Source organism: Pavona decussata, unplaced genomic scaffold, assembly GCF_977016875.1.
Source record: "Pavona decussata unplaced genomic scaffold, jaPavDecu1.1 SCAFFOLD_315, whole genome shotgun sequence".
In the NCBI taxonomy this organism is placed as follows: Eukaryota; Metazoa; Cnidaria; class Anthozoa; order Scleractinia; family Agariciidae; genus Pavona; species Pavona decussata.
The window spans coordinates 47,666-69,518 of NW_028145706.1; the positions used below are offsets into that span (position 1 = coordinate 47,666).

Sequence of the window (21,853 nt, forward strand, 5' to 3'; positions counted from 1 at the left end):
TGGTCAGCAACAGATGAACGAATTCGTGGAGCAAGGGTTGGCGGCTGTTTCTTAACAGCAGCAAGATGAATCACCAAAACTGAAATGCACAAGAATAACGCTCCAACTCTCCTGTTTCGCTACTTACATCAAGCAAGTTGTAAAGAGCAGCAAAGAGAAGGACAAGTCCAGAACTTTAAGAGCCGAGATAAATGTTGTTCAACGCCTAATCATTGCCAATGAAGCTGGGCTAAGAAGAGAAGTCTGGTTCAGCAGGCTCATAACTGGGCAGATATCTGACATAATTACAAGTAGAATAAATTGCCAAAGTAAAAAAAGGAAGAGCTTGAAAGTGGCTTCTTTCCTGTTAATAGATGGTCTTACATCAGTTGCTGCAATTGGGAGCCGTCTTGTGCTCAAACGTTTGGGGACTTTGCAGATGGCTTTCTTTCTTTTCTGAAGCTAGATCCCGCTGTCAGGGAATATACGTCATATTTGATCGGTTTGCGGAAGATTTCAAGTCTGAAACGAGACGAAAAAGACGCACAAAATCCACTCACCCTACCCGACGTGTTATTGACCATGGAAGTTGCCCTCTCCCTTACAGCTGGTCAAGCTTCTTTCCATTGCCAGATAACAAGTTAGGCCATCATCATCATCATTATCATCATCATCATCATCATTTGATCATCTTTATTTATTTATTTAAACACTGAATCCCTTTCATAAAAAATGCTTTTACAGAGAAAAAGATCAACACATCACTGTAATTAACTAATGTTCGCCATGAAGAAAGAATACAATGCCATATTTTTACCAGGTACACAAAGTTACGTATAAAAAACAAAGAAATATAAAAGTGTAAATTTGAAAACGCACCCCCAGACAAAGTAATTTGTATCTGCTGGAGGATTCGTAGATAAGTAGATAAAAGGGAAGTGCAGTCATCCGAAAGGGCTATCAACCTGTCTGCTCTAAAGGCAACCGAAGACGAAGCAGATACACGTCTGATACTTCATTGCCTCAACAACAGCCATGACAACATAGTTGTATCGGTAAGAGATACGGATGTTCTGTTGCTTCTTGTCGCACATGTCCCCAACATGCCTTCTTCTGGCCTGCCTGGAACAGCCACAAATTGAGCGAAAGTATTTCATCAACAGGCCTATCTACGAAAATCTTCCAGCTAGTTTTGCATCCGGTCTTCTGCCGTTCATGCCTTAAATGGTTGCGACACAACATACTTTAAATGCAACTATTAAAAAAAATCAGCATGGAAAGTATTTCTACAGCCCCGCAAACTTCTCTCCTTGATAGGAGAAGGAGAGCTTACAGAAGGAAAGATGAAAGAAGTGGAGAAATTTGTATTTAAAATGGATCACATAGGATCGGTCGACGAGTCTCGAGTTATTTTGTTTTCGAAGAAAGGAAAACCAGGGGCACTGCTGTTGACAAGCGATGCCTTATCACTACACGTGAAGCGTGTTCCCTATTAGGCAATTGTCTGGAAACAAAATCACTGTTGAGAGCCCGCTGAGACATTAAAAATGGAAGAAAATTGCTGCCCACATACTTCAACCGCTCCTGATCACACAAGATCCGATTCCGAAAGCACGGCTAATTGTTCTTGATGTGCCTTTGGCAAGCCATACAAGGAGAGCTTCGGCAGTGGATTTCTGTAGAATCTTTCGAACGAGAGTTTCCAACGCCTTTTCTTTCTGGAGGAGAGGGTGGTAATACGTTGAGGTCGTCCTCTGGTCGTCCTCTGGTTTTCGGTCTCAATCGATTTGTAAATAATACGTTTCTTATATAACTAACAACATAAATAAAGTTGATGCTTGTACTTAAATGCGTGGTTTTGATTTCAATTTTATTTCGTTCTTATTGTGTCCAGGCTAACCTAAATTAGAAAAACAGATTGGATGCTAAAGAATGCGACCAATCGCAACTGCACCACTCACTAGTTAACAATAGGAGAGGGCGTCGTTTTGTTTTGTAGCTTGATCTGATCAGTCCAGTGTGTTCATGTCGAACTAAATTCTACGTAACTAATTCAGTTGTAACAGTTCAATTCTTTTATCGCAAAGTCCAAAAGCAAAAACTCTTGTATCCTTTCTTTCCTGTTAAGAAAGGTTTATATTTCGGATGCTAATGCCAACTTATTGTCGCGGCGTTTTACACAAAAAGCAAATAGAATATTGTGGCAACTTTAAAATGCAATGGTCTTACATTAGCTACTAAAAAGCATTGAAAGCATTGGCTAAATGCAGCTGGCATTGTATTGAATTAAATTCCCGTATAATGGATAAAGACTATTAAAGGGAACCACCACTCTTAGAGCAAATTGACTTTAAGTCGATGAGAAATGGTGTCTAAATTTTCAGAGCTGAGAAAGCATTAATAAGATTGTCACACATTTTCACCTCGAAATTTCCCACGCTCTGCAATTTAGGATTCTGTGTCGTCCAATGGTTGCATCTTTTGTCCGTTTTGTAAAGGATAATTTGGCAACCGTAAGACGTCATGGAATCCAAAATGGCGGCGCGCAAAAAATTAAAAAACGAAAACAGGCGACAATAAATCCAATTTTTCGAATTTCTTAAACTAAGCTTTAAAGTTAAACAAAACCCACTTTTGTAAAGGTGAAGATTTCCTTTGAACCAACTATGCATTGTTTCTTGGTTCCGTGTCTAAACAAAACCGGTTTTCTGGCCGGATACATGTTCTAAGCAATTGAGGAAAACTTTAGCAAAGTACGCTATCCACCACTTTGGTACATCAGTAGAGAAAAAGTAGAAAAATCCAGCGTTGAATATGAAAGTTCAAGATATCCGGTACATTGGAAATTAAGTCATAAATTTGCATCGTAGCAAAATTGATGCTTGGCTCCGCAAAATGCATGAAAGTCCCAGATGAGCTCTGTTTTTTTAAACAACCAGGTCTTCAACGTTTGCGTATAACTTTGTGTCATACATGCTCATATTGATATACTTCTGCAAAGAGAAAGAAAAAATACTTGTTATCTCACAATCGTTCTCACTATAAGACTACAACTGCAAAGTTACTGAAATGATGCATGCACTAATAAGGCCTTTTACGCGAAAACTTGACTATAAAACCAGGGTCGACTAAAGATCACTGATGGTATTTAAACGAGTTGAACCATCATAGCCATGTTTTTATCAGTTGTTTATTCCCAAAATGTGGCTGTTATTTATTACTTAAGACCGTTTTTTTTATATGTTTTGACAACACCTTCTTCAGTTTTGTCACCTTATCATCTCAGGTTTTGATTAGTTTAAGTCAATAAGCAAATGATCGAAAATCAGGACATAATTCCCACCTCATGTAAGGTATTTCTCACTGACTTATGGGTAGGGAAGACGTTTTTTGTTGAAGTTTATTCTATTTAAAATGTCACTTGCCTCTAAAATGAAGGGTTAAATTCATGTAGACACCTTTAAAATATTAAGATGTATTTTCTGTAGCCAAAAGGCTTACTTTATTTTGCTTATCCATATTTTTCAGTTTGTTTCTCAAATCCGCAAATGTTGGTCTTGCATCGGGTTCTTCCTCCCAGCACATCATCATGATTATATACCTGTCAGGAAAAAATGTGTAATAATGATTTTGAAACTACCCAACGTTAGTAAAACTTTTGATGAATGATAATAGTAAGACAAAGTGGTTGAATGGATGTAGAACTCTCAACTTGAAATTCCTACATGGTGATCAAAACATTTATATTGTTACTGTCGTAAAAGGTGAGATCACAAAAAGGTCGCTTACATCTCTTGTTATTGTTTGGTTTTGGGTCCCCCCTCCTCCAATATTTCTTTTATTTTTAAAGCATTCGTCTTTTGCAAAAGATGAGATTAACATTTACTTATAGCCTGCGTAATTTTGGTCTGCAAAATATGGCATTTATACAACGTTGCACTTCCAATAAATGCTTTGAAACTTAAAATGCCTCTCCTTATTTGCTTAAAATGTAATTTAACAGTTATTGCACGAGCGTTTGTTGGATATGAGATGGTAGATAGCACGAGGAGTTTGGTGTTGAGTGGAAAAATTGTGTTATTAAAAACAATCAAGAAATATTACTAGATCCTGCTGATTTCGCTTTGTAATTTTAGTAATAAATTTAAAAGAACAACCATGGCCAGATGACAATTCAATGGTCGCTATTTCTCAGGCATGGTATAATGGCTCTTATACCATAGCCGTTGAGCCAATAAAATCCCTGGAATTGCATTTTAAAATGATCCATTTTTTAAGAAGAGTAATTATCTTCAACATATAATGATAATTGTTAACAATTAATTGAATTTAAGTTACAATTCATCATCCACGTGTTGTGGTTTAGGCATCCTGTATCCTTGCTGAAGTAAGCTTGCAATTTTCCTGCCATTCGTTCGTGGATACGGTGAACCACCTGGAAAAAGAACATTTTCCGGCAAATCATCGACCATCATGAAACATTGGTGTAATCATGTACTTCATTTGGCCATCATTAGAAAGTAAGGTTGATTTCTGATTTAAAGGGGAACAATTTTATGCTTGGATTCAAGTGGAACTGGATTAGTTTCTGGCATGGGAAAGGTTACCTTGGCACTTTTACTGCGCAACCCAGCCATTTTCCTCCCAAATCGCTAGTTTCATTTTTACACTTTAACTCACTACAAAATCGTTCGTTATTGACAGAATTTGCTACTTCCTAAAGTCATGAAAAATCAACAAATCAAAGATTCTAGATCTAAGATGGCGGATGCTCAGATAGTATGACGCAATTTTTAAGCCAACAAATTCTAAGCTTCATTGTTATGGTTGCAATGGTGTAGGAGTTGTAGTAATTTATTCGGTCTCACAAGGCCAAGAGATGGGGGCCTGAGCAATAATGCAATAAAAGTGTCCAGCTATGAAAGAAATTTGACGAAAAAAAGGAAAGCGATACAATGTTTCTATATACTTTAAATTACCGATTGTAAATATCTCGTAAAGGAGGACTCCATAGCTCCATCTGTGAAAAAAAATAACATACGATATAATGGGTCATTTCATTTAATACCATTTTTCTTTATAATTATGATAATTTTAAAATGACTCTGTATGAAAAGATTAGACTGGTTGCTTACATCTCCCCTCATATTGTACATACAGCTTTGTGCCATACAGATAAAGGGGATGAGTGAATGAGTAATATTGCACATGGGTATCAGAATTGAAAAATTACGACTGAGGTGAGCCCAATAATCGAAAATTCGATTAAACACATTGCTACCCACGCTTTTAATCTGGTGCTAACTTTTCTATAAGCAGATGCCAAACAGAGCCATCAGAGGAAATTTGTGGCAGTGTCTTGAATGGAGCACATAGCGAAAGTAAAAGCCAGAATTAGACATCGATTTTCACGTATTAGAAATATCAAAAATTCTTTTCTACTGGCTAAAGATCGGCTACATGGATGTGTTCATTGAAGGTTTTCAAGACGTACTTACATGTCGCTCTTAGTAGTGTACTTTCCATATAACAGTGCCTCATACGCAGTCCACTTAACGGGCAAACGACCCTAGTGTTAGGTACAGACGAAAATATTAACAGAACAAGAAGCAAGGTTTTTTTCCGGATTAAACTCGCCAGCTCAAAGGAGTCATTCTATCCTTAAAACAATTACCACATACTATTTTAGTGGTTGTAAGATTTATTGGATAAGTTCGTGATCCACAATTGCATATAAAGCGATTTTCAAGTAATTCGCGTTTGCTTTTGTTTTGCTTCACTACTGTGATTGGCTGCAAAACTCACACCACTTTTTAAACCAATGATAAGGAAAAGCCACAAAACCAATCGTGACCTAACCCTCACACACGATTCCCCGTGTTTGACGGAGGTTAAATACATTTACTTCTAGCTCTAATTGCTTCATTGTGCTATCTGAGTCTATTGTGATTAGTAAGAGTAACAACTTTGCTTTTGTTACAACACTCAATTAAAAACCGCTCTAATGACGTCAGTAAAATTCGTTGATCTAAAGCTTAACACACGATAACAATTCTCCTGATCTATTTTCGTGGTTTTTCAATACCTTCGTCTTTCTTTCATAGATGTTTTCTTGCTGCACATCCCTGGCCATTCCAAAGTCTGTCACTTTACACGTTTCTCTTTCTCCGATAAGCACGTTACGAGCAGCAAGGTCTCGGTGAATGATCTGTAACAAAGCACGAATAGCTTTTGGATTTCGTTATAAAGTAGAAAGTTGTGGAGGTTTTTTTTTCAAGTGGGGGGCAAATACATAGTATGGTCACTGGTGTCCTGCGTCGTATACGTGTGCGAGAAATAGCATAATTATTCTTGAGCTTCACAAATTTAAGTTTCTCAAGAACTTCAAATACGTTCTTGTTTATAACCCCTGAACACGGTGTATATGACGTCCCAAACAAAAACCGACAGCGAGGGCAGGGTGAACGAATCGATGAAACTGTAACATCACCCCGTGGGATTTGCTATCTTTTAACCCATAAGTCTCAGCCAATGGGCGCCAGGTAAGCTTTGCAAAAAATGCAACGTAAAATTCCTTAAGGCACTTGCACTTACAGATCTTGATGAGAGGTAACTCATCCCATCAGCAACCTGCCAAGCAAACTTAATCAGCTGCTGTGACGTCAGGCTAGTTTGGGGTTTGATATCCGGGTCTTTGTAATAAGTGTCATTTAATCCACGGCTCTTCCTCAGGTAACCCAGTAGATCCCCATATGGGACATACTCGACCAACACCAACAACGGCTCTAAGGAAAATGAAAGACACAAACATTTGCTAGTTGTAAAACATTTCGTAAAACCTAAAGATTCTCAAAAGGGAAAACGTGTTTTTTTCGTTATTGTTCTTCGTACAGCCCCTCAGTTCAAACAATGTTTCCTCGATCACAACATGTGGCGAAAGAAGATAAAAAAGACAGCCACCTTTTCTGTGAATACAGATCACAGTTGGCTAATAATAACTTTGTAATATCAAAGTCAAAATGACGATGAAACCTAACAATAACTTAATATTTTAGTAAACACCTTACCAGATTCAGTGACGCAACCCAATAGCTTAATAACGTGCGGATGAGGTTTGAGAGTCTTCATCACTTCAAGCTCTGATAACAAGTCTTTCTTGTCTGACTCGGGGGCCTCAGCTACAAAACACGGAAGAAAGATTTCATTTCTTTTCGCAAAGTAAAAGGGCATTCAAAGATTACAATTCTTATACAGTGTATATCGATTTTGCCTCTGTGCTACATACATTATAGACAGAGTGACTACAGATTGCATTCAAAGTAAATGAATAAATAAAATGAAATAAAAGTACGATACTTGTGTTTCATAACCCAGGCGCTGCTTGAATTAGCTTTTTCCTGAGTATGCATCCCTGGCCTCTTAGAGCCCCTCCCTCATTACAGCCTATCCCACAGCCAACTGCTGGCCCCATCTCAGTTAATGTTGTTTGTAAATGTGAATTAAGAAACGCAAACTCAGTAACTTTGTATTTATGCATCTATACTTTGTGCCCCTCTATCTAGCAATTTTATTACAAGATGGAGACAGATTTCGGTCATTTGAGTTGTTTAAAGCTTTTTTAATTTCAAATGAGGCAATGGAGTTGAAAATTTTTGACGTCATTCTAGTAACTGTTGGAAAGGTGACCCAGTTATACTCAATCCAGGCGCTAATATGCGCCCGCATTTAGCACTACACTCCGTTGGCCTATTGCTAGGAAATACCGTACCCCCGAGTTTTATAAGCATCAAGCAATTCTAGTCAATATGTTTGTGAAAATATATAAAACAAAATCTAGCAAATATGGGCAGATATTGGGAAAATGTGATGAAATGTTTCAATCATAACATTTTTAATTTTGTTTGTTTTCCTGAGGAAAAACAAAGAGAATTCTTAGAACTCGAAACATGGAAAGAAAGGTAGTTCGTAAAATTCTCAATACAAATAAAAAAGAATTAGCTGGTACCTTTCAACATTTTCACGACCACTAGTGTTTCTTGGGGAATTCCTCGGAGACCAATGGCTGTTCCCTTAGCAACCTGGCCAAACACACCTTTTCCAATTACTTTTTCAATTTTAACGTGCTGTCTACAAATCTCCCAAGAAAGTCTCGATGGCTGTAAAGGTGCATATTGGCTGACTTGTGCGGTATTTGTCTGTGAGGTTTTTTAAATGTTATGTGACCGACGTGCTTCATCAAGTTCCATGTATTGCCTTCGGGAAGAACCTTGAGACTCTTGCTGTCTTGTTTCGTTCAGATTTGAGTCGAGTTCTGCCATTTTTACTGTAATCTAAAGAACATAAAAAAGAGGAAAGGTAAAATAAGCCAGCCCCTTTCTTTTTTACGGAGACAGACAGACAGACTGACAGACAGAAAGACAGAGAGTCAGATAGACAGAGAGGAGGAAGCTATTTCCTTGATTTTGTCAAAACATTACACAACTTGAGCAAGTTGATTCTTGAACTTTGGGTATCAACTAGAGTATTAATCTTTGCCTGTGAGACATAATTTAGAAAATTGTACTATTTACTAACACGTTTAGTTAATAAGGGTTTATGTATTAATTGAACAATTTGGAACTACATAAACCGTTTATAACTTGAGAAAGGTGCGTTTATCAGTCACTTTTAGTGACATAGCTGTACTCGTAAAAACACCCGAGTTTCTGTAACAGATGTCGAACCCATGACCTTCCGTGTTCTTGTTCGAATGCCTTACCACTGCGCTACAGTAGACTTGTGGGATCTAAGTCATTAAACTAGGTTCATCTGTTAAACACCTTGCATACGTACTGCTTGACTGTGAATGTTGATGAGTGGCACAAGCGCAATAGAAAAAATCTGATAGTATATTCCAACGTTGGGGATTTAAAAATAAGATAAACTAAAATGCATTTCATCAATTGGTAAGGCAGGCATACTCGAAAAAAGATACATATAAAAAAGATACATAATACATGCCTTTTCATCGGGCGGCTCTTGATATGCCCTAGAATTAATAGAACCGATAGAAAAGTAAGAGTGTGATGAACAGCTTGAACAGTCTGTAAAAGATCATGTATATGTAGGACCCAGAACGTATTATCCAACGAAATTCCGAAAAGAAGGAGTGGGCATTTTTAAGTCTCCTCCTTCAATTGAGACTTGTAGGTTGGAGAGTAAGTCCAAAGATGTGTCCTTTGAATTCCACGAAGGGAAATGATGGCAACAAATGACGCGAAAATTACGTCACGTGATCCTAAACACCCCAAACCTCAGAAACCGCCAAATTGACCAAAATGTAATAAAGCTGAAACGGAAAACACGATCATGCTAAAAGATCATGAAATTAACTGTAATAAAGTTAATTTCTCAAATTAATGACAGAAATCTTGCTACTTCTGGAAACTCTACCTGTAAAAAAAATGTTTTCATGGTAACACTAAATTCAGTGGACCCTCACCTACCATATAAAATTATCGGCAGGTAAATTTCTGAAAAAGTCAGGAGCTAGGTTATAAACTTTTGAAGTCGGCAACCGCCCGTCCCTCAGTCGAGACAGGGATAAGTGATCTGGAAATGATTTAAATAAACTGTATAGTTTAAGCAACATTTTGATGAAGGCTTTCATCTTAACATTTCTTTATTGATTTTGATTACCTTTGAGTCAATATTTGACATGCTGGTTTTGCCTTTTTTCTGAAATCTTGGGATCTAAGATGGCGGTTCCAAGATTACAATGGTTTAGAATAACGAGGGTAAGTTTCATTTCATATAACTCCGAGATCAACATGAAGCGTTTATTGACAACTTACCTTTCCTTTATTCTTGCCACTAGAAAACAATCAATGTGAAAGATATGTAAATAAATGGAATTCAAGTTTTTCTCTATTAATATACACCAACTGTATGTCGTTCTCTTATTCTCGATCATTTTTACTTTGAAATTGGATTTATCGTAGGACTCTGATGTAAAATAGTGGTCTCGCCTTTTTAAATGTATCAGTGATGTAAAGTTTGAGAAACTAATTAAAGCAGTATGTCCTTGCATTGGTAACTAATTCAAGATTGCATGTTACCTTTTCTGTGTAGCCAAACGACGTAGATGAGAAGGACTATGATGACTGCAAAAAGTATGACGACCACAGCTATAAATATGGTGTAGTTACAGGAACATCCATTGCGCACCTGAACTGTAATGGAGAAAATATTACCACACTGTAGAGTAACAAGCTAATATGTTCACAAGCTTACTTATTGTGTTGCCTTGATTGATATATTGTGTACAGAACAACTGGCACTCTTGTGCCGAAAGTTGAAAAAAAACAGTTATTTGTTTCACACTTTTCTTGATATTAGACTTGAACCTCATAGCACTTGATGATCCTCTTCATTGTTTGGCTTATTTTGTTTTGTCTCATTTTGAGGGACATGGAATCTGTGCTTTCAACAGTTAAAACACTTAACGAATGAAGGAATTTCCTTAAGAATTGCATTAGGAACACAACAAATTTTTAAGGTCAATTGAAACTTGAAACATCTCCGAATTAAGACATCGTCAGGAAAGGAAAATCGGTCACTATATATATCCAGGGGCGTTGCTACCTGTACGCACATATGCACGTACGTACCTGAAAAAGTCGAAAATTAAACAAATAAAATCTGGTAAGATAAAATCAAATAAAACGAATAAAAACCAAATAAATAAATTCAAACGAGAAGTGTCTAGGTGGCGTCATCAGCGGCTGTTGGTTGAAAATGGTATTCCCCAGACCTTGGTGGAAACGCGAGACTTTTCTATCCCACATTTTTACCCTGGAATTGCTGTTTCAGTCAAGAAGCTTCTCGCATACCCTGTGTTGACGTGTGCTGCAGAGAGGAGCTTTAGTGGCATGAAAAGGTTTAAGACGCCACGCAGAGTGCTATGTCTGATGCGAGGTTGTCCTCGCTATCCGTGATACATATCACAAGCATAAGGAAATAGACCTAAATGAGGTTAGCTTTGTGTTTGTAACAGTAAACCGTTATATCTCTTATGCCTTAAGGAAAGCCATGCCTCAGCAATTTTACTCTTGGTGATGTAGATCTAGACATGTACACTTTGATTGTTTATCTGTAGATTTATACTATCTTAGTAAGCGCGTACTTAATGCTGCTCAAAAACAGTGAAGTTACCCACAATGGTAAAAAGTGCTCATTTGTGAATAAAACCTTGAGATACGACTAGCTTATTGGCTTTATTAATGAATAAAGGGATCGAAGCACTTCAATGAACCCAAGCAAGCAACAAACAATTTAACGACGTAGTTGTCATTTTATATCACGCTTACACTTACAGCATAACCTCACCATCCTGACGATAACGAAAATTTAATCATAGCATCATGGCACATAAAAATAAATTGAAGGGTGGTTGGGAGGGGGGGGGGGGGGTGGAGTTGGAGGGAGTTTTGAAAAATTGTGCGTATCTCAGGAAAAATCCTGGCAACGCCCCTGATATCCTAATTACCTGGTGTCGTTCTTGTTGTTATGGGAGTATTTTTGAAGCCACATTCCTCTGTTGCTACTATAGATGAATCATTAACTTTGAAGACTCCAAGATTTCCGCTTTCTGTTGCTGTTTTCAACGTTGACATCACTTGTTCTTCAGTGACGGGTTCTTTGAACCTCAAAACGAGAGAAACGATTACGCTGCCCGGCCTAGAATTTTAACAGAGGACATATTTGGTATTCTATCTAATTGGATGATGTACAGTGGAAAACTGATCGACGGAATTTTCCTCAGAATGTTTCACTTACCTAAATCCTACAACATCTGCGTTTTCAAACCTGCTGTCACTCTGAAATACTGCTTTCACCTGAAAAATACCCGACACTGAAAAGCTGTATAAGGAGTGTCAGTATTATCTGAACGAAGATATAGGTATCTCCTTGGAATTGAAGTAAGTGAGCAGTCCTTAACAAGTGTGATGAAGATTAAGGTAAAAAGATTTTGAAGCTGTGACTTGACTTAATCACGTCAGCGAGAGAAACAGGAATTAGTACGTCTGTTTAGGATAGTTAACATACATAGTTTCTTTTATTAATAAAAAAAAGTTGGTCAAGACAGCTGAGCAAAGAAGTGTTCCTTAAATGGTCATTTAGCTCGGTTCCCAGCAAAGAATTGCGCGGAAACAGTGTTGACGCAATGCCGGTAGTTTCTGCTCATTAATCTGAATGTCCAACTGATTTCAACCGAGTTCGAGAAAACGACGCGCGTACCTGTATCTTATGTTAGATAAAGAAACTCCTATAATACATCTTTACATTAGAAACAAACGATTCCAGTTAAGACAATGTGATTGTTAGCTACCTTTATGAAACACCTACCGCTTCCTTTACCCTTGACATTAATGACTTAGATCGTTCACTTCCAAGCCTCTCCAGATCTTCATGATATTTTTCGTTACTTATTGTCATGGTGATATTTATCAACGTGCTTCTTTTTTCTTAAGAGTTAAAGAAACAATCATGCATCAATAAAACAATTCCGTGAAAATGTCAAATTTAAGATGCTAAGGGTATGATGCAGTCATCCAGGGCGTAAACAATCATAATAGACTTCAAGGGTTGTATTTTGCCCATAATATTTGATTCACTACCACTTATGAAAATGTGAGCCGATGTTATCGCACGAAATTCAAATAGAGGTTACATTACTATTATACTAAACGTTGGGAATTGCATAAAATAATCATTCTTACCAGCTACTTCAAGGTAAACACTCGCTCTGTCTTTTCCTAAAATGTTTGCTGAGCTGCATGTGTACCATCCACCGTTATAAAACTGAACTGAACAAACAACTAAGGTGCTTCCATAACCAACGACCTCATCTGTTTTGTCACGTGTCCACGTTATAACCGGAGTAGGATTTCCTTCTGACTGGCAAGCAAGCGCAGCATATCCCCCGACTTGGACAGTGCTATTTAGATGTTTTATAATTTTCGCAGGATCTAGACGGAAAATGGGAAACGTTACCGAAAGCTGTTGTTACTGGAGAATAAGAATGGTTGATGCCCAGTTCTAAAATTTTAAATTCTAGAGTTCTCAAATGTTTTTTTGTTGCATACCCACTAGACTACGTTCGTATAGAAAAATGAAACAAACAAATAGAAAATACATTTGTTAATTCAGATTATCCTCTTTAACTTCTGTTACACCTTTATGTTATTCCAACAGTTTCTGTTCCTATTACGATTCGATGACGTCCTGCAGATCAATGAATTAACAATCAGCTCAAAGATTTTTAAGTTTTCGAGTTATGTTTGCGAAACTTTTCTTGTAAACTACAGGTTTGTAAATTAATCTATAAATTGTTGAAGCTTATGCATGCTATAAAAAAGAGCATGCAACTTGGCAAAGCACCACTGAATTTTTTTCTTACATGTAACATTAATGTTCGCCACAGAGCTATCAGCATTTCCCGCTCCATTATAAGCCGTGCAGCGGTACGTTCCTTGATTGGCTCGCTTGATGTTTACCATATTCCAAGTTAACCCTCTGTGCAGTACCTCGCTATCACTTCCATTCCTAAACACCATTGTCCAGGTGATATCTGGCGCTGGGTTACCTGACGCTTCACAGAACAACTGTAGATCTGCGCCTTCAGGTACTGTCTGGTTCATGACAACATTAATAAGCTTAGGTGGAGCTGAAAATAATAATTCCGATAAGACTACAAGAAATAATTTCAATACCAGAAGATAAAAACGTATTCCCTTCATGACTATGCATGCAATTTGGGAAAGCACCACTAAAATTGTTCTTACATGTAACATTAATGTTCGCCACAGAGCTATCAGCATTTCCCGCTCCATTATAAGCCGTGCAGCGGTACGTTCCTTGATTGGTTCGCTTGATGTTTACCATATTCCAAGTTGACCCACTGTGCAGTACCTCGCTATCACTCCCATTCCTAAACACCATTGTCCAGGTGATATTTGGCGCTGGTTTACCAGACGCTTCACAGAACAACTGTAGATCTGAGCCTTCAGGTACTGTCTGGTTCATGCTAACATTAATAAGCTTAGGTGGAGCTGAAAATAATAATTCCGATAAGACTACAGGAAATAATTTCAATACCAGAAGATAAAAAAAGTATTCCCTTCATGACTATGCATAATGAAGCAGTGATAACATTTAGTTTTTTTTTTTTTTTTCATTTCCGTATGCGAAATAACCCGATAATTGGCAGGTACTCTGTTTTGACTTGTTTCGACTTTGGTTATGGCGGATATTGCAGAAACCTCATCCAATAATTTTTTCGTAATATTAGACTCGATCAGTTCCTACATGTAATATCTAGAAGTTATAGGCAATCGTCCTTCCTTGAATACTTTTCACTTCATGATGATGTCTACTTCCACAAGTGATTCAGGACTCCTGTTTATCCAGAATATACTGTAGCTTATACTGATCTCCGCAATTTATCTGATGACAGGGTGAAAAACTTAAAAAAAAAAAACTTACTTGAGTAGAATTTTATTTTAGCATAAGTGAAGATTCCATGTTTTTTTCAAGTTAATTGGTGGCACGTTTTGCTCAGAATTCTCCTCCAAGAAAATCGATGTAAAACGCGTTCCCTTAATTTACACGAGGTTAGATGACCAGTTTCAAGGCCCTTCAGCTATTCAATGACTACTACGATATGAATCTCCTGAGTTATGGACAAGGTTTACGTGGGAGAAAGTCGTAAGTGTACTTCATTTGTTATGAGACAAAGAACAAACAGCAACACCAGCCTGAGGATGGACACTAATCAGCTTCAGCATCAGCATTAGCAGTACGTATAAGGCTTTAAGACTCTACTGGGTAGAGTTGTACCTTTAAGACAGTTTCTCTCAAGTATTGTGGGGATGATAATCAATTTACCCTATACCTTTGAGATTGAGATGTATAACTGCTAATCTTCAGCTACTTACACTGTACAATTAATTCCACCTCATCCCGAATGGTACTGAAAATACTAATAACTTCCAATTCAAACTTCTTCCTGTCATCTGACATTTGTACTGCAAGCATGGTAATCTTTGCCTGAGTAACTGATATGTCTGCCGTGAACCGCTTTTGGAAATTGGGCTGCACAGTTGTGGATCCACCAGAAATGCTTGCAATGAGATCCTGGGCACCACCAGTGACATTGACAAACTTGGCAAACAAAAAAAATCCGCCACTAAGTGTGTTGTATCTCCACTCAAAAGTGATGTTCTGCCCTTCCAGCACCTTCCATGGGTTTGATGGCGTTGAAATAAACTCAGTTACTATACTTTCTACGAAAACAAATATTTGAACATTTTATATGTACCAGAAGCAAAAAGAAGAAAACATGCACTTTTCTTTGGAAAATAATATGCACAATGTTCATGAACAATCACACCTCCAGCAGCCACCCCAAATCACTGGAAGAGTGGTCACAGACAGCACATGCATGTAGTTTGCATGAAAGAGGTGTAAACTTTATGTAAGATTTGATCTCTAGAAAAAGACTGCCTGTGTATCTTGAGAGACTGCTGATGAGGGATGTGCCTCCTCATGTCCAGTGGTGTTTCGTATCAAGCGGGTGTCCGTAGAGCGGGGTTCAACTGTAACTGAATAACTGACTGACTGACTAACATACTATCTTTGAGACTTCTCTATGGCGATGAGTTTTTTAAATATCAGTTTGAAAATGAAATGTGAGATTGTTTCAAATTTCACTTGATTGCTACTTTGAGACAGAACGTCTTTAGAAAGAACTGTAACCAGACCGTAACATCTAGTTCGCTGTAGTATCAGATACTTAATTAATTTCAATATCAATCATTACCTCAAAGCAAACATCTTTGGACGTACTATCTAACCTTTAAGCCTCTAAAATTTCTCTAAAAAGATTGATTCTGCCATTGGTGCAATTAAGCCCATAAGAAATTTAATGTCATTTAATATTTTAATCAATGTTAATCATAGCCTTGTTCAACCTCACTTTGATTATTGTTATGAGGTGTGGGAAACTGTACCAAAGGCCTTTCTGATAACCTTCAAAAGCTTCAAAATCTCGCAGCCCGTATTTTTATGTCCGCTGGATATGATAGTAATTTGGATGCTTTATTCCGGACACTAGGGTGGCGATAACTCTGTCATCAAAGACTGGATAAGAAATCAATTATGATATATAAAACTTTAAATGGGATGACACCAGAATGTTTACGATAAAGCTTTGTTTTTCGCGATAATTTGAATTTTAATCATTTAAGGAATACTAAAAACACGCTAAACTTCCTCAACCGCGCACTGATTATTTGAAGAAAACTTTCTAATACAGTGGCGTTCAGTTGTGGAACAGTTTACCAATACAATTACGGCAAGCAACTTCCTTGAATGATTTTAAGACTAAATTGAGACGCCACAGTTATAAGTAAGATTTTAAACACGGCCTCCAGGGAAAGCAGCATTTATTGTTTTATTAATTAAACTTTTTATAACCCTAGTTAGGTAGATAGATAGTAAGTTGATAATGATAATTGAGTAGCTGATGGAAATACAGTGTATAAATAAAGTCATTCTATCCTATCATATCCTCACTGTCATAGCTTTTATACTTTTATACTTACCGTGCCAAACGATGTGAAATTAGGATTTGGTACGGGTAAAAGGCTAAACATCTCGGCCAGCGTACTCGATTCTTGCCTAGTGCGCATGCTGCTTCCTCTGTAAAAACATGGCGGACGAAAAGCTCTTAGAATTTCTTCTCTAAAGAAGACCGCGCGTATTTTAGCAGGAAATTTGGAAAACGACCTTTCTCTCGTCTACTTTACAGAAGAATAGAAAAGGCGAAGGTGCAGGTTGTCATTTATTGCATCAGTTCTTGCTTGTACTTCTGTTGAGCGACGGTGTTGGACACTGACACGAAGTGGTCAAAGGTTTGAGATAGTGGAGACAGCGTTCACAGAAAAAGAGTGGTATGACAAATTCCTTAACATCTTGGTCCTTCCATGCTATCCCGTGAGATTTTCTTGGCGAATTTTGCAGCGTCTTCCTGCTATGGGCCATCTTGAGTGAATCGCGGGCCGATTTGCACATGCTCTCCCAATTTGGTGCTGATCAGAGGCACGAAGGCTCAACAGAGAAAAGTTAGTTGTGCACGGTTAATCGTTTACACTGCACACTTTATCCGAGATGGGCTAGATTTTCAGGATCGCGTACCAATTTTATCCGTGCTCGGACTACTTCTCGGAATGGTCCGAGCACGGGTGAAATTTTGGTCCGGCACGGATGGGGCAAAGTCGTTTACACGACTAAATCTATCCGTGCCGAACCAATTTTTTTTAATACGCATACTTTTTTTCATCTAAGCCGTGCCAAAAATTTTCTGCCGTGTAAATAGGGCTTTATTGAATGGCACAAATCACGGCGCCGCTTTCAAAAATCAGTTCTGTTTGCATGTATTGGTCAAATGTGCCCAATCAATATTAATTTTCCAACATAAGTCACACTCATGAAATTAATTAAACAAAAGCTTTACAATAAAGGTGAGCTCACTTCATGTGGAATTTCAGCATCGTTATCAGAATTAGTAGAAGTCAAACCAATAAGAGCCTACAAAATGAAAACGCCCTCCCTGAAATCACAATATTATAATTATCTATTAGAGCCAACCTCACCAAGAAGAGTCACTATAATCTTTCTTCTGGATTCCACACTTTGCTACCTTCCCCTCTAACAGTTGTCACTGCGCAGCTGAATTCTCCATAATTACTTGTTGATACCTTGAAGATAGTGGGACTAACTTTTTGGAGAATCCATGTTACATTGATCTTCCCCTGAAACCCACTAATATGTAAGATTGCCCACTTTTGATAACATTATAGCAACCAAATTGTTGTCCAATTCTAACCAAAAGCTAAATCCTGTGTCAGTTTGAAGCTCCAGTTCAGTTCAATATTGGTGGATCCTTCAAAAACAGAAGTGTTGTATGTCTAAATAACGCTGTATCAGCAGTTGTCTCAACTGGGGAAGTCTTTAACCAAGTGATACTACCCCGATAACTCGAACTCCCGCTAACTCCCTTCAGAGATCGATTTACCGGGGTTCTACTTTACATGTCTTACATGTATATCAAGTATAACACAAGAAACAATTCAAGAGGGGCTTCTCTTCTCAAAACCAATTTTTTTTATGGTACTGCTTGACATCATGATGTATACACATGTTGGAGTAGATGACTCAGCTTTACTTTTGTTTTGCGTACTTATGCGTGCTTCATTACATTGTTGCTTTGACCAGGGCAGACTTGACATTTGAGACCGTCAACAGCAAACGAAAACTATGTGCAATTTCCTCACAAAATAAAGAATGCATCATGCAGCATTATTAAGAACAGGTTGAAAAACACTAGTTAGGAACACATACAAGGGTGATGTGACTGTATTTATTCACGTTAAAGAAAACAGGTAGTATTTTAGAAGGGGGCTTTGAGTTTTCATTAACACTTTTTCAAATCAGAGAGTTCTAATATCCTTCAGTGCAACCTGGAGAAGAACATGCAAAAGAAAGTCCATGCCCACAGCAAGAAGGGTTTGACGCAAAGCTGGCGAGAACCCCCGCATTGCCCCAACATACCTCTGGTTAGTCAAGAGCAAGCCGATTGAGGTACCGGGAGCATCATCACAAGGGCGACTGAACATTTTTAAGAAAATTCTGGTCAAATACTTTAACGAAACATACGTTACGGTTCTTTCTAAAACATTGTGTCCCAAAACAGCAAATGAAATTTGAAACAATCAGGCCACATTCCATTTTGAAACGTACTGAAATTGAAGATAGGCGTGCCATAGAGAGTAGTTAAGTAAGTAAATAAGTAAGTACAAAATACGAATCAGTCCCTAAATATTAATTTGGATAATATTTTAAAGAATAACAAAAAATACAGTGGGAGACGGTGGTTTTAGATTGGTGGTAAAGGAAATCATTAAAAAAATTAAAAACATTTGTCCGCCACGTCTAGACTATAGTATGTTATTGTTTGAATAACAAGTCAACCAAAACGAAAGCAATACAGTGCATGTCAAAGCTTAATACGGCAATATAATACTCCTGAAACTCACTGGTTTAGTTAGATCCTTTTCCGAACAGTTCACCGATTAAGTTGGTATGGTTGTTTATCCGTGATGCAAGACTTAAAGCAACAACTAGTAACTCAGGAGGTATAGTTATGTTCTCTGTCATCAAGTTCGAAGGAAGTCGACTGCCGGAATCAGAACTGAAAATCCTGAACAAGCAAATGGCAAACTAACCTGAAACTAAACCTTAGCCCAAATCACACATGCTGTTTAATTTTTGTCTTTTATAAAAGATCGCAATAATGCGTGGTCAGGAGAGAATTACTGACTGAAAATGGCAAAGTTTTATCTCATTGGTTTCATTGCTTCCTTAAAGACTGTCTGGATAGAAAGCACTAGTCGCTCTTCTTGTCAAAAAAGCATCCTGACCTTGTTTTCCAAATATTTATTCTATTCATACTAACCTGAACACGCCAAATTCAATATGAAGTATGCAAGTAGGACGCCACCAAACATATTCTTGCGAATATCATCCAGTTCATAAACTGTAGCAGCAATGAAGTTGAATCAGCAACGTACAGTCCGCATTTTGCATACGGAAACGCAGTTACTTGCACTTTGACCTTTCGAATATTTTAGCATATAAAGTGTCACGTTACCATTTGAGCATCACAAAGGCCGTTACGAGAAATTGTGAGATTTGCTTACGGATTTGAAGCTAAAAAGTCGAATGATTCTAGGATAAGAATTGTTCGTCTAAACTCCTGTGGAGGGATGCCATAATCTTCCTACTCCACTTTTGCTGAGACTTACATCTAAATTCACTGTTTCGTAGCCTCTTTTCTGTAGTTTTATTTTTTTATTTATTTAATTTTTCCATTTCTTTAACCTCAATTTATTTTAGTCAAACTAAGATGATAGCTTCAGAGAAGTTCGAATTTTTTTTAGCTTTAATATCCAAGTCATGTAAATGCGGTAAATCTTCAGCCGGGCTGAATCTTGCTGAACGGAACTTTGTACTAGCGATGATTCGTTCTCCGCTGAAAATAGAAAATAGAAAAATAGAAGCTGGCCTAGCTTATTATCTCTTTCTTTGCACTGTACACGCCATTTTTAGAAATTAAACACAATTGACGTAAAGAAAAATTGTGTGAGAGTGTAATTGTGTTTGATTGAATTTAATTAAACCCATTGTGTGTTCTCAGATGAAAGTATAAGCTCAATTGCACTTGTTACACTGGTATTTTAATGACATCAACACTATCCTTTAATCACTGTGCCATCAAACCCAACAGATCGATTTCAACCACACTTAAGTGAACTTAATATATCAAAAGTTTGTTAGATTTGATTGCGCAAAATTTTTACTGAGGCTCCTATTGTGTTTGATTACCAAACCCAGTCACACAGTTGACTGAATTTGATTGTGTTTGATTGAGTTGAATAATCGTGTTTATTATCACACAGTGAAATTTTTTTGTCTCAAAGTACAAAAGCATTAAAACTTGTATACTTTCTTTCCTGTTAAAAAGGTTAATATTTCAGGTGCTGATGCCAACTTATCCTCACGGCGTTTTACGCAAAAGAAGCAAATGCAAAATTGTGGTAACTTTAAAATGGAATGATTTTACAATACCTACTAAAAAGCATTTAAATTATCGGCTAAATGCAGCTGACATCAAATTGAATTGTATTAGCGTATAATGATGGGCAAAGACCATTAAAGGGAACCACCACTCTTACAACAAATTGACGTTAAATCGATGAGAAGTAGTATCTAAATTTTCAAAGCTAGGAAAGCATTAAAAAGATTATCGCCAATTTTTACCTTTAAATTTCCAGTGCCCTGTTATTTAGCTTTTATCCGTTTCGTATAGAATAATTTGGCAACCGTATGACATCCTGGAATCCAAAATGGCGGCGCTCAGAAAATTTAAAAACGAAAACAGGTGACAATAAAATCCAAGTTTTTGAAGTTCTTAAACTAAGCTTTAAAACTGAACAATAACCAATTTTGTAAAAGTTGAGCTACCCTTTAAAACCGTCTATGCATTCTTTCTTGGCTCCGTGTCTAAAAAAATCCGGATTTCTGGCCAGATACATCTTCTAAGCAATTGAGGAAATACTTAGCAAAGTACTCTATCCACCACTTTCGTACATTAGTAGAGAAATGTAGAAAAGTCCACCGTTGAATATATAACTTCAAGACATCTGGCATATTGAAAATTATGTCGTAAAATTGCATCGTGGCAAAATCGATACTAAGCTCCACAAATGAGTCCCAGATGAGCTCTGCATTTTAAACGACCAAGTCTTCAACGTTTGCGTACAACTTTGTGTCATACATGTTCATATTGATATACTTCTGCAAAGAGAAAGAAAAAAATACTTGTTATTTTACAATCGTTCTCACTATCAGACTACAACTGTAAAATTGCTGAATGTGTTTGCGATTACGGAAAACGCACGATATGATGCACTATTAAAGCTTTTTAGGCGAAAACTTGACCATGAAACCAGGGTCGACTAAAGATTACTGATGATATTTGAACGAATCGAACCATCACAGCCATGTTTTTATCAGTTGTTTATTCCCAAAATGTGGATGTTTATTATTCATTAAGAACGTTTTTTTTTTATATATATATTTTGACAACACCTTCTTCAGTTTTGTCACCTTATCATCTCAGCTCTTGATTAGTTTAAGTCAATAAGCAAAAAGGTATTTCTCACTGACTTACGGATAAAGAAGACATTTTTTGTTGAGGTTTATTCTATCT

General features: G+C 37.3%; 2 protein-coding genes and 1 pseudogene across 8 annotated transcripts in view; all 3 read right to left on the reverse strand.

Annotated features, from left to right (window-relative positions):
- Window positions 1–19,670, reverse strand: part of LOC146454062 (uncharacterized) — a 58,233-nt pseudogene extending 38,563 nt beyond the window's left edge. Inside the window, exons 1-5 of the transcript XR_014859330.1 lie at window positions 19,538–19,670; window positions 14,958–15,305; window positions 13,806–14,072; window positions 13,421–13,687; window positions 12,741–12,989 (exon numbers count right to left, since the gene is read on the reverse strand). The product of XR_014859330.1 is annotated as an uncharacterized LOC146454062 (transcript). The remainder of the gene's footprint in view (window positions 1–12,740; window positions 12,990–13,420; window positions 13,688–13,805; window positions 14,073–14,957; window positions 15,306–19,537) is intronic.
- On the reverse strand, window positions 1,833–9,960 carry LOC146454064 (tyrosine kinase receptor Cad96Ca-like). The gene is made up of 11 exons (XM_085095865.1): window positions 9,813–9,960; window positions 8,980–9,007; window positions 7,985–8,309; window positions 7,047–7,157; window positions 6,574–6,764; window positions 6,065–6,187; window positions 5,478–5,548; window positions 4,959–4,999; window positions 4,318–4,414; window positions 3,481–3,580; window positions 1,833–2,972 (listed from the first exon to the last, which is right to left on the reverse strand). Exons 3-11 carry the CDS (start codon window positions 7,992–7,994, stop codon window positions 2,907–2,909), a joined length of 810 nt encoding a protein of 269 aa, XP_084951991.1. The 5' UTR covers window positions 7,995–8,309; window positions 8,980–9,007; window positions 9,813–9,960; the 3' UTR covers window positions 1,833–2,906.
- A 565-nt stretch (window positions 19,671–20,235) lies between the features above and the next one.
- LOC146454065 (tyrosine kinase receptor Cad96Ca-like) overlaps window positions 20,236–21,853 on the reverse strand; it is a 77,507-nt gene continuing 75,889 nt past the window's right edge. For all 6 annotated transcript variants that reach the window (XM_085095834.1, XM_085095829.1, XM_085095836.1 and 3 more), the window contains one exon: window positions 20,236–21,438. In XM_085095834.1, the coding sequence (XP_084951960.1) occupies window positions 21,373–21,438 (66 nt within the window). In that variant the 3' untranslated portion in view covers window positions 20,236–21,372. The remainder of the gene's footprint in view (window positions 21,439–21,853) is intronic.

Coding starts and splice junctions, on each gene's coding strand:
- LOC146454064 (XM_085095865.1), bottom strand. Junction 5,000..5,477: donor TACACTACTAAGAGCGACAT/GTAAGTACGTCT, acceptor TTTTTTTCACAG/ATGGAGCTATGGAGTCCTCC. Junction 4,415..4,958: donor TTACGAGATATTTACAATCG/GTAATTTAAAGT, acceptor TTCTTTTTCCAG/GTGGTTCACCGTATCCACGA.